This window comes from Microcaecilia unicolor, chromosome 2 (genome assembly GCF_901765095.1).
Source record: "Microcaecilia unicolor chromosome 2, aMicUni1.1, whole genome shotgun sequence".
NCBI lineage: Eukaryota > Metazoa > Chordata > Amphibia > Gymnophiona > Siphonopidae > Microcaecilia > Microcaecilia unicolor.
Genome location: NC_044032.1, coordinates 492,674,591 through 492,688,061, shown reverse-complemented (window position 1 = coordinate 492,688,061; position 13,471 = coordinate 492,674,591). Strand labels below are relative to the sequence as shown.

The 13,471-nt window shown below is 40.8% G+C and overlaps 1 protein-coding gene across 1 annotated transcript in view; it reads right to left on the bottom strand.

Moving 5' to 3' along the window:
* The window catches only part of HTT (huntingtin), a 990,576-nt gene that overhangs the window by 203,843 nt on the left and 773,262 nt on the right, over positions 1-13,471 (bottom strand). Inside the window, exon 54 of the mRNA XM_030191138.1 lies at positions 4,476-4,576. Coding sequence (XP_030046998.1) covers positions 4,476-4,576 — 101 coding nt within the window. The remainder of the gene's footprint in view (positions 1-4,475; positions 4,577-13,471) is intronic.

Genomic DNA, 13,471 nt, shown 5'->3' with positions numbered 1-13,471 from the left:
CTTGTAAGAAAGAAAAAGTCCCCTATGGAAGGAATGGAAAAGGGCAAGAAAATAGGAGTGGAACAATAAAAATGAATCTCCCTTTGAAGATTACTTAATTCCCACTCACAGTCATTTGTGTTTTAAATCATTCAGATCATTGTTGATTCCTGATGCAAGCACCTAATGCCAAAACACGGAACTCTGTTGAGTCTGAGTCTATCTTCTGAATTTCAACCTCGGTATGGGTCCTAAAGTGACTGACTGAGTTAGGCACTGGTTGAGAGGAAGATGACAAAAAGTAGCAGATCATCTATTATCACCAATGATCTAATGCAGTGGTTCCCAAACTTTCTTGGGCCACAGAGTCCCTTGACTACATATCTCAGTCCTCTCATTGCTGGTGGGGATGTCTAAGCCTCGCCAGCCAGTGGCCTAAGTTCCATGCTGCTTGTGCAGTGAGCAACTCAGTGGCATGCTTTAATCACTGATGCCTTCATTCCAACACATGCCCTCCTTCTCCTCCCCCTTTCCATCATGCATCTGCCCTCCCTCTCTCCCCACTTTCACGCAGCCTCTGCCCTCTTAATCTCTTGCCTTCCCCATCAAGTCTAAGCACCCTCTCTGTCCTCCCCTTCCCACACACACTTTTTCCTGAAGTTGCTGTTGCCTGTGCCCCGGAACAGGAAATGATGTCCGAGGAGGCTGGACTGTCAGCCGTGTGTATAGAGTCAGGCCCTGCGATGGTTTCAGCTTGTTTGCTGTTGCTGCTGCTCATCTAGAGAAGCAGCAGTAGCGGCTTGGATGGAGGCAGGAGGGGAAAATATGCCGTGGCACCCCTGAGAGTTCGCTGCAGCGACCCGGGTGCTGTGGTGCACAGTTTGGGAAATGCTGATCTAATGTACAAAAGCAGCAAAAAGACATGGCCCTTTCATACGCTGCAGCAATATAAAAGCAAAAACCTTACAGGACTCACAAAACATAGGTCTTCTTAAAATGCTGGCTTCTTCAGAGATCTGAACTGCTTTATGGAATTGCAACACTAGTATAGCAAATGATTTTTCATTAATTTTCATTTTGCACAGATAAAATCATCTTTGGAATTTATGATACATTATACACATACTATATCTCTTAGTACACTGTGAAACAGTATATAGTTACTCCCCCCCCCCCCCCCAAAAAAAAAGTAAAATTTTCCTTAGCCAGTCTTCAATAAGAATTGTGTATCCATTCATATGCTGGCAATTATATGTTAGCATTATGGATGGCAGCCAAGTATGGCTTTGGCTCTGCCAACGTACAACCTTACTTCAGCTGATCCATGACGATCTCTACTGGATCGTGAAGAACTGCCTCAGCAGGTCCCCTTGCTAACTTTCGTAAGCCTGGCATTTTTTCTCTCCCGTTTCTGTGCAAGGAGGTTAGGGTTCACCTACACAGTGTGCTACAGAAAGAGAGGTTGAGTCTCTTCCCTAGACTAATAGTGCGGTTTCTACTCATTCCATTATTGAGTGTTTTGTTCTGATGTTCTTCTGACCAAACTGAACACAGTGATGCATCTGCTTATGGTTGTGCCATAGAATCCGTCCTCTCAGATTGAGGAGACCAAAGTTAAGAGGGCATCGGTACTTTGGTGGTTTATGCAAGACCTGCATATTAGGGCCTGGAGAATCAACTGTGACTGCTCAAAAGAGCAAGCCTGTATTTTGCTGTGCATGACTGTTGTGACAAACTGTTTTCCCCAGTCTTGTTTGTGTGTGTCACTTGGTCAGACTTTTCCACAGTGTATGCTTCCTCTATTACTCGAGCTTTCTGTTGTGCCTGCGTGTGCTGTGGCCTTTCTTCTCTATGTTTTTTGGCATAGTCATCTCTTGCATGCCTATTCTGTAAGTCATGTCTGTATTTCTTGGTTAATTTTATGTCTTTTCTCCAGTGCATCCTGCCCTTCCATGTTATGCTCATTAAAGTAATTGGTAACTGTTAACCCCTTGTAGCTTGTCTTTCTTCCTATTTTTGGGCCTAACAGATCTGGACTTCTTGCTCAAATGGACGAAGGACCATAAGTACTCGTTTGCAATTTTACCAATTCTTGTTTCATCTAGCACACTTATTGCACCAACATTCCTTGGGCAGTGTGATGCAGAAGGCTCCTTGTGGAACCTTGCAATTAAGGGCTATAAATCTGGCTAAAAAGTGTTGCCATTGCACAATGACTGGACTCTTCCCCGGAGGCTATGAACACGGTCTCTGCAGAATGGTTTGGAGAGCAAAAATGACAACTGAACCCAAGTCCACCATATGAGAAATGTGCAACAGTACCACTAAGCCACCAAACTGGCTCCTCTTCTTACTTCTCCTCTTTCTCCTAAACACCCAAAGCTGTCAATAAGTTGACAGTTTGCAGTCCAGGCATACCACAAGTGGATGCATGTTTATACTTTCTGCAGTTTACTCTAGAAGTTAAAAGATACCCTTATTCAAGTTATAGTTGTATGCACTGCCACTTTCTGAACTGTGAGGCATCCTGAGCACCTGTCCTTTTTTCTCCAGCTTCAAGCCATCCTTCCCCCAGTGAAGAGGAAGAAACCAAAATAATTGCATTATAGCCTTTTGCATTTAAATAAATTGGCTTTTTCCTATAAATTCAGTATCTTGTACTGTATGTGTCTATGAATATGTTTAATGAAGTGTGAATGGAAATGATAGATGGGAATGCTGGCATTTGAGTCTATGTGTAAAGTACTGGTCCCAGTAGCATAGGTGTATGATCGATTGCGAAGATGATACATGAATATTAGTGGGAAGAAAAGGGAAGCAGTATGTTGTTAGATTGAGTGTTGGGATGCTTACCTAGCTTATGTCAAAGCAGCTTATAAACCAACAAGTCCTGTAATGTACTCAGAAACAGGATTCCCCCCCCCCCCTCCAACTCTAACCTGATACATTTTTCCAATTTCATTCCAATGACATCTGATACAGTAAAAGGAGTGAGGATGGCAAAGGCTCGTTCCCCTGATTTTCTATGGAAGCAAAGGAAATAAAAAGCACAATTTTCATGGGAGCTAATGTGTAGAAGGGAAGTTGCCCGAATGTCCTCCTGCTCTACCTAGGAGTAGGACTACTTGGAGTTGAAGCCTTTGGAAAATGAACAAGAACACTTATCTAAGCGGGTGACTAATTCTTTGGAGGAAGGGGACACAGATAGAGCAACAGTTAAGTCTGATAATGAAGCACAGAAGCTGGCTTGGTCTTCTGCATGCAACAAAAATCTTTTTTTATTAGGCCCTTCCAAATAACTATACCTTCCAAAACACCCCAAACAGCAGCATAGCATCCCTTTTACAACAGCAGGTATTAGAGAAAATGCAATACTCGAATGCTATTTTTCATACATATGCCCAAACCATTGTTGAAAACAGCATTTGTTGGCATTTTAACTGGTATTTACACATCTATAAAATATTATTCCCTGTAGTACAGCGATTCTTATCTCACTGCTCAGCCAGTCTAGATTTACAGACATTCACAAAGAATATACATGAGATAGATTTGTATACAATAGAGGCAATGCATACAGATCTCTCTGAAAAGCGGACTGGCTGGCTATATCAAGGACTAGACTGAGAATTACTGCTTTAGTAAACCAAATACTTAAGGTTCTGTTACCATATGTGTTTGTTAAATGTTTCTAACAGTACTAGCAAATGATCAACATCAGTCACCACAGTTTTATGGAAACAGAAACAGTTCAGCAAAATGAAAAAAGTAACTGGACTAAAAAAAAAAGACTAGTTCAAAAAGGATAGATTCATGATATTTTATATGCACCCAGTAAAATGTGATGACTAGAAATAAATAGTAGTAACTGAATAGAAAACAAAACAAAGGAAAGGAAAATTAAACTGAAATGTGCATGCATATACTTTACACAAAGTGAAGCTGCTAATTTTTAACAGGGTTTTCCATCAGATACACCAATGTATGGCTGATTCATCCCACTTGTTGACAGAGAAATTAAACATTCTTTGAATAATATACAGATCTCACTGAAGCACAAAACTGCAAGATGTAGAATAGGGTGTTGAACTCAAATCCTAGGACATTCCTGAAGGACATATAAATATTCTAACCATTAGAGTGCTTTTCTTGTCCTATGATTCTGATCTGGACATGTTGTTAGTAGTTTTCTTTTTCCGGTGTTTAATCTTATGGCACAAAATTTAAAAACTGATTGATTATTGGCATGGTGTGTGAATAGTAAACCAAGCAAAACTGTAAGCCTTGAGCAGTTTATTCTTACATGCTCATATATTAGACTTGTGTACTTCTATTTAAATTAACCATTAACTGAATGAAAGAATCGTTTTCAAATTCTAAATGTTTAAGTAGGCTACATGAAAGCATAGAAACCTTTATTTCTGGGCACATGTAAATACTAAGATTTATTTTTATAACACAAACTATTATCATGTCAACTTATTTCAACAGCTTACCTCTTGCTGGGCTTCCTCTTGGTCCAGTACAATAGGCTGAGTCACAAGAACACCAAGAAGAGTGGCCCATGTCTCTTCAAATTGAGTACGACTTGTCCACCCTAGAAACAAAAAGGGCAGGCATAAACAAATCATTTACTTCAAATTGGGTTATGTTAGATCACTTTCCTCCACAGGCTAACAGAATCATTAAAAAAAGGTCTGAAAGGAACTTAACCTGCCTGTCTCCAACCAGAACCCACTGCACCTAGCTCATTCCAGATAAATACTAATTTAGTGCTGAATGGATTTTAATTACACTGACCTCGTACATCCCCAGGCTGTTCTACATAGCCTGAGTACTGATAGACTCCACAATCAGAAGGACGCTGAGATCAAGTGAATATGACAAAGTAATTCAAAGTTTATTGTCTCTTACCAACAGCAGGATTAACACAAGATCATCACAGTGCATATCCCTGGCATTCATATCTCGTGTCAGAAGAGCAGCGTTCCATGGCACACAACCGGTTTACTGTATTCTCTCTTGCTCTCGTCTCCTCTTCTTTCTTCTCTCCCTAATGCCCTATCAGCCTTTTTATACTATTCTTCTATCACTGATCCCTATTAACATTTCATTTTCCCATCGGCAATCTTTGCATCTTATCCTAGATATCAACATCTTTGATAACAATGATCTCACATGTTTCCAAGTTTCCCTTCGACCCCCCTGGATGTTCTTATTTACTTCGTCTGACCTACTGTTATCTGCCTTTACCAAACATCTTTGCTCTCAACTTCTTGTTAGTGTCTTGTTATTGTCTGTCCACCTGTTGTTTTGAGAACAGATTCCGCCTCCCTCCCTCTCTCAGCTCAGTTGCTTAATTTCAGCTGCAGTGACATTTTCTGTGTCAGAGATGGTCTTTGATTTTTAGAGGCCTAGTTCTCAGCTTTAAGCCTGCCTTGACCTGTATTTCACTGAAGGCAACTGATAGCATTTTTCTACAGTGCACAACTCTAATGACAGGAATCCTATCACCTCTCTACGTGGCATATTCCAGTGTTTGATTACCCTCTGGTATAATGTTAACCCACTCCATGTTCTTTCTCTAGGCTTTATTTGGCCCCACCATATATATATTTTAAATACTATCAATTATCTCTCAGCCGCCTCCTCAGTTATAGAACCCCAACTCCATTAATATATTTTCAAAAGTAGCATTTTATAGATTTCACTACATGGGTCACTGTTCAATTCTGTTGTTTTTTCAAACACGTCTTACATAAAAACCAACAAACATATTAAATGCAACACATTCTTGTGCAGCATGTCTGATTCCCATGTGTCCATCGTCCACCACTTCAAGTATTCCCTTAATCCAGCACAGCAAACATGTGATAGAGAAAACAGGAATATCCCAGTAAAATTTCCCCTTGAAGGCAAATTTACTAGCAGTACACTTTATGCTCTGCTTCACTTTCCACCTCCTCTCTCTCAACTCCTTACCCATTTCTCCTCCAGGACCCCAAATCTTATCAATGCATCTGTTCTGTCTTTTAATAAAGCACCCAATTTCTCCATCTCAAGTTGTGCCAGACTTTCTTATACCACTCTGTAATTGTGGGAGCTCTAGTACTCCATCTACCTACCCGCCAGTGCAAGCCTTGCCACCCCAACAGCATTATTCAGCAAGTTTGCCTTGGTAAGTACTGCCTCACCTTTTGCAAGATCATATCCCAGCATCAACAGTATATAGTCTCTCTTAACCATTCAGTTATCCTGTGTGTTGCTTCCAATACTGTGCTCCAGTGGCTCTGAATCACTGAGCAGTCCCACCAGATGTGTTGGAAAGTGTCCTTCACTTGGCACCCCTACCAACAAAGATCTAGTATCTCAGGATGAATTCTATTTATCTAGTGTCAAATAGGGTGGTATATTATATTGTACATCAAGGTAAATTGTACAAATTGGGACTCTCCTGATGGTATCTTAGGTCCCTTGCCAATTTTCTAATTCAATATTGCCCACAGATTTCTGTGCCCATTTTTCTTGGTACATGAAATTTTGTGGCAGTTACTCCAACTGCAATAGTGAATATAGCTGGATAGTATACCCTCTATTTGAAACCAACTTAATAAATATTATTTCTAATGCATTCAGCAGTCTAAGAAAGATGTTTTTGTGTCTCTGAAGGAAATATTCTAACTGTAGAAGGGGAAATTACTCCTTCTGCAATTTCTACTGTTTATATCCTCCCTCTTTATGTAAGCCCTGCCCTTAATGTATTCAACAACTCTGCTTAATTTAGCCTTATGGGTCCAGCTAAATCTGCCTGGCTCTGTGAACTCTGGAGGGGATCTTGGATTATGCTTGTCTGACAAGCATCAAAAGAGAGCCCTCGGTGATCAATGAATAATGTCTAATTATATTTTCCCAGATCCTGAACACCCCATTTACCAGCAGATTCGCCTCAATAACTACCCTACAATGAGATCCATTCATAAACAGAAGGCCCTTAACCTTCCATGACCTCCCACTGAGTTCTCCATTTCTATTCAGAACTGAATGGGGTCTTCCTTAACGAATTAGGAAATACATTTCCATCTAATAACAAAGCTTAAAGTTGGAAAGTGCCACTTCCTCCCCCCTCCTCAGCCCTTGGCAGAGACAATCATCCCACTCCATATGAAAAATGTTATGAATTGATTAAGGTCTCTTGAAGCAAGCACGGAATCATTGTTAATAAAAATAGCAGATGCGGAGCACACTCATGTTCATTGCATTGGTTCTCGTGTCGAACAAAGAAGATTAAAAAAAATACTCCAACTATGTAAATCTTTTTTGATGGATGCTAGAAAAGGGGTTGGTATAATGAACTTCTCTCCGCCAGTCTCTTTGGAACTTTAATTCCTAAATAAGAAGTTGTAATGCGTTTCTATATTAAAGGAAATTTAGTTTTAATCTCCTGTTCCAATGAAAGTGTAACACTGAATGGCAAACTTACCATCTTCCCGTATTGTTATCATAAAATTACCTAATGATGCATTACTGTTTCTAGAGAATCTCAGAATGTTATCTACATATAATGTAATCTTGCTCTCAGTGGACAGCTTCACCCCCTTTATTCCCCCACCTCCTGCCTTCCTGCACCAATGGCTCCAGTGAGAGAGCAAGTAAAAGGAAGGATAAAGGGCACCTCTATCTGGTACTCTATTAATCCTAAGCAATTGTGTCAGCCCCGCCCTGCCCCACCCCATCCCATTCATCATAGAGTGCCTTTATGGATGCTATGAACCAAGATCTGAAACTGAATTTCTCTAATACCAAAAATTAGTATCTTCATTCCACCCTTTCAACGGTTTCCCCTACATCTAGAACTAAGGTAACAGACGGTGTACTGAATTGAAGACCATTTGAGCACTGTCAGTCATATTCCTTCCCCTGATAAAATCTGTTTGATCCTCTATCCACCAGTCCCCAGTTCTCTCTCCCCCTCCCCCCCACAACCTTCCAGCCAAGATCTTTGCCAACATTTTGGCATCAGTATTTATCAGGGACATAGGTCACTGGAAGTCACCTAGTAGTAGATCCTTCCTTGCAGTGGGGTAGCCAGACTGCTGATTTAGGGTGGGCCCTAAAATTAATCTCTTCCCCTGCCCTGCTCGCCCCTCAAACCAAAAGAAATACCTGAGGTGGCAGGGATTCACAAGCCCTGCCAGCTGAAGACCTTCTCCTGGCAGAATAAACGCTTACACCCTATGCAGCTGGTGACAGTGTCCGCGAGCCATTGACACAGCTAGCCTCCGTGTACGCTTGCAAACTGAGCATGATTGAGTGGTGAAGCAGCAGCGGCTCAGGGACACACATTGCCGCCGGCTGCATAGGGTGTAAGTGTTCCTTCTACCAGAAGGAGCTCTTCGCCTGGCAGGGCTTACAGATCTCCGCCAGCCACTGGGTGGGCCTGAGTTCAAAGTGGGTAGTCCTCGGCCCACCCGTGGCTATGCCACTGCTTCTCTGTCTTGAGCAATGAAGTCATATTTGCCTGAAAGAGAGGGGAATAACACCCTTTTGCAAAGCTCTATTAAGACCCTGAGCAAAAAAGAAACCAACTACCTGGAATATTTTATAGAACTCCACCTAGAAACCATTAGACCCCCCCCCCCCCCCACCTCAGTGTTATGCCTATCAGATGATTCTTTAATACCCAACCTAACTCTAAATCTATTATTGGCTGGTCAAGAATATCCCTTTGCTCAGGCCCAATCTACTTGAGTTCCACCCAAGGTAAGTACCCATGTAGCTCCTCCTGAGTTACTTTGCTTTCTGATGTGTACAGTTTTTTTTTATAACACTCAAGGAATCAGTTAACAATTTCTTCATGTAGGAACTTGTTGGAGTAGGTACAAAGAAGGCCTGGAAGAGGCATAAATAAGACCTACAATATTCTTTGCACAGAATTTGTCTACATGTTTGAACAGAGAAAATTGAAGGATTTTTTCTTTCTGAATCATGAACAGCTTGCTGGAATAGCAATTCACTCCCCACCCTTTCTCCCTCCTCTTGCATAAGTCAGGTGAATTGTAAACCTGATTTACCCACAATTTCTCCCATTAAGAAACCAACTACCTGGAATATTTTATAGAACTCCACCTAGAAACCATTAGACCCCCCCCCCCCCCCACCTCAGTGTTATGCCTATCAGATGATTCTTTAATACCCAACCTAACTCTAAATCTATTATTGGCTGGTCAAGAATATCCCTTTGCTCAGGCCCAATCTACTTGAGTTCCACCCAAGGTAAGTACCCATGTAGCTCCTCCTGAGTTACTTTGCTTTCTGATGTGTACAGTTTTTTTTTATAACACTCAAGGAATCAGTTAACAATTTCTTCATGTAGGAACTTGTTGGAGTAGGTACAAAGAAGGCCTGGAAGAGGCATAAATAAGACCTACAATATTCTTTGCACAGAATTTGTCTACATGTTTGAACAGAGAAAATTGAAGGATTTTTTCTTTCTGAATCATGAACAGCTTGCTGGAATAGCAATTCACTCCCCACCCTTTCTCCCTCCTCTTGCATAAGTCAGGTGAATTGTAAACCTGATTTACCCACAATTTCTCCCATTAAGTGTGAATGGCCTAAGGGAATTCCAGAGACAGAGTTTCTTTCCCATGTCCTTTGAGGAAAGGCCACTTCAAAGACTCTTTTTGTTGTAACTGTAAGAGGACATAACACATAACGCTTGCAGAAGACATCTTTCTGTCTAACACAAACGATCCATACTGTATCTCACAAAGGAGAGGCAGATCGAACTCCTTTAAGAAAAGGATCTCTGGAGCCAAATGGCAATAGTTTTAAGACAGGCAACAATAGTTCTCTTTGAACACAAAGAAAACCCATGTTATAATATCAACATAGATCTGAGCAGGCAAGAGAGAAATCTAACACCAATCTGTAGGGAAGCAGTTTTGGTCTTTAGAATAAGAATGACTTGGGCTATCAGAAGATTGGGAAAACATGACCTCCAAAAGGAAAGTAATTAACTCTTGCCTCCTCTTCTTAGAATTAGAATAATAAATAAGAATAAAGGAAAATATACTAAAACAAAAAGATCAAAAGACCTGAAATATATTCTTTTGAAGGTATGACCAGAAGAGAAGTAATAATCTAAAAACACCCTGTCACTTCATGACAATAGACCAAAATGTAACTTCTAAAAGAAATGTAAACATATGACATGCACATCCTTTGTCATAAAGATCCTGACTGTATTTACAAGATGCTAATTAAGGAGGGAAAAGTCCCTCCCTCCCTCCCTCTTGCTCTTTTGTACTGTAAGAGAAAGAAAGTTCTATATATTATGTCTTTTGCCAGATAAGAAGTTGGTCAGTGTATAGTGCAATCTGCCCCATGCCAGGGGATCGAGAGCCTGACCTGACCATTTCCATTGTCATTTCATGTTTTCTCCTCTTTTCTATACTAGACTATACTTGACTATTTTCTTATTTTTTTATCCTAATCTCTGGATAATTAAATAAACCAGTGTTAACCCCAGGAAGCGCTTCCTTAGTCTCTTTTTGTCTTTGTTGCAGTCTAAATAGTACTACCAGCAGTCTGGTTCTTAAGGTACCGGTTGAGAGGATTGTATTGTGTGAGTAGTGCCCAGCCGTGATTGGAGACTCTGGAGGCGTGGCACGAAAGGCACAAACAAACTGTATAATCCATCCTCCCCCTTGGAGTCATAATTGTTTGCTTCATCCTCACACTTGTTGTGCTAGGAGTTTGCCTATTTTTTCCCCAAAACATACTACAGTTGACTGCATATCCTCCTCTAATATTGCTCTTTTTCCACCAATATAGCATTTAGCTTCCCCTGAACTGTAAGTATTTTATGACTAAGTTCTTCCCTAAATACTGTTAAAAGACTTTTTCCTGACTCTCTTTACCCTCTTGGCATAAGATATAATATAATCTCTAATCACTTTGGGGCTGATATTCAGACTGTAGGAGGCAGCCTGGCTAACTCCCGCAGTAGGTGGTGAGGCCGGATATTCAATGCCAGGCCATTTCCGGTGACCAGCATTGAATAACTGGTTTATTTTGGCCAGTTTAAACTTAACCGGTCATGTCAATATTCAGCGCTAGTCAGTTAAGTTTATAGCGGTGAAAGGTAGGCCTGCTATTTGGGCAGCCCGATTTGGCCGTCAAACTTAGCCGGCAATGCACTGAACCTTAGGAGATTTTTTATAGCATAATATGAAAACATGTATTGCTTTACAACAATTGTTCTATCCAAAGGGGAGGGGTGGGCTCTCATTGCCAGATTTGAGGAAATATGATATGGCTTGTCAGATGTGTCAGATATTTTAGACTAGATTAAAAGTAGTTCTTCTACACCAAGACGACTAGAGAACTGGCTGGTTTCTTCTTGGGATTTAGCTTTTGTGTTACATGCTGTGAGCAAATTTTGATTCAACCATTACACATGATGTGAATGCAAATCTGTAAGAAGTTTCAACTCAACTACAAGGTCACACCCATTAACCCTTCAGGATAATATGGATTTTGAACCAGGGTTAGACAGGCATTGTATGAGGCTATGGGCTGGTACAAGCATTTGGAGGGTACAACATAGTATTGCAAAAGATGAAACATGCAAATCTTTGGAAAGGTTTGTACCTGGTGAATGTTTGGAGGGCAATGATTTGTTTACCTCTTTTCAGATATAGACTCCCTGGATAAAAATCATATGAATGAGGATAACTAGTAATTAATTCAGGAGGCTTTCTTGATGGAAAGGGAAAACTGTTGGAAAGAATTACTGTTTTACACAAAATTATCCAGGACACGCTGCTGGAAGCTCTACAAACAAACCTGGTATCACTTCTGGGAGGCCATTTCGCCTCATGAAAGAAATCTATTATTAAACCAGGTTTGGATTGTAATTCTTGTTCTGTTCACTTTTCAGGTCTGGATATTAAGTGGGGAAGGTTCAGGTTGGGTACAGGGGTAGGTACAGAAGCTGGATTACTCATGCTCAAGTGAAGGAGGGGGGGAATAGCAGAAATTAAAATTAAAATAATACTGTGGTTATAAAACGAATGGTTAACCTGCATTTATATCAGCTGGACTTTATCATGGTTTTTAGTACTGCAACAAAAATAATATTAAATTAAAAAAAACAGTGACCCCAGCACTGTTGGTCTCCCATGAGGAGTGTGAGATCTCCCCAAGAATAGTACCTTCAGTTTGCTCTTTTGATTTTGCCCTACATGAGTTTCTGAGAAGAGGAAAATCTCCACTCTTATTTCAACCAGTTCCCTTAGTGTTTTTTTTTTCTTTTATTTATTTATTGCATTTGTATCCCACATTATCCCACCTATTTGCAGGCTCAATGTGGCTTACGTAGTTTTGTTATGACATTGTCATTCCGGAATATCAGATACAGTTAGTAGTGTGCAGAGATTAAGTAAGGGAAAAAAGAGGAAGTGATTAGGCGGGTAATTGTAGAAGTGGACTTTCATAACTGGTTGGGTTGGTAAAGTGGATCAGTGAAGCTGTTGGTTCTCATTGTAGGCCTTGTTGAAGAAGTGTGTCTTCAGAGATTTGCGAAAGTTATTTGTTTCGACAATTGATTTCAGGTCTGTGGGTAGAACATTCCATATCTGCGTGCTCGTGTAACAGAAGGTGGTGGCATGCATCAGTTTGTATTTTAGTCCTTTACAGCTGGGGAAGTGCAAATTGAGAAATTTGTGGGATGTTCTTGTGGCGTTTCTGGGAGGTAGGTCCACTAGTTTCAGCATGTAGATAGGGGCGTCTGCGTGAATGATTTTGTGTACAATCGTATTTTGTGTACAATCGTACATATCTTGAACGCAATGCGTTCCTTAAGTGGGAGCTAGTGCAGTTTCTCTCTTAGGGGTTTTGCACTTTCATATTTGGTTTTACCAAATATGAGCCTGGCGGCAGTATTCTGGGCTGTTTGGAGTTTTTTTGATAGTCTGTTCTTTGCAGCCCGCATATAGTGCGTTGCAGTAATCCAAATGGCTTACCACCATTCACTGTACCAGGGTACGGAAGATGTATCTCGGGAAGAATGGTTTTACTCTTTTGAGTTTCCACATGGTGTGGAACATCTTTTTCGTCGTGTTCTTCACATAAGTACATAAGTAATGCCATACTGGGAAAAGACCAAGGGTCCATCGAGCCCAGCATCCTGTCCACGACAGCGGCCAATCCAGGCCAAGGGCACCTGGCAAGCTTCCCAAATGTACAAACATTCTATACATGTTATTCCTGGAATTGTGGATTTTTCCCAAGTCCATTTAGTAGCGGTTTATGGACTTGTCCTTTAGGAAACCGTCCAACCCCTTTTTAAACTCTGCTAAGCTAACTGCCTTCACCACTTTCTCCAGCAACGAATTCCAGAGTTTAATTATACGTTGGGTGAAGAAAAAGTTTCTCCGATTTGTTTTAAATTTACTGCACTGTAGTTTCATCGCATGCCCCCTAGTCC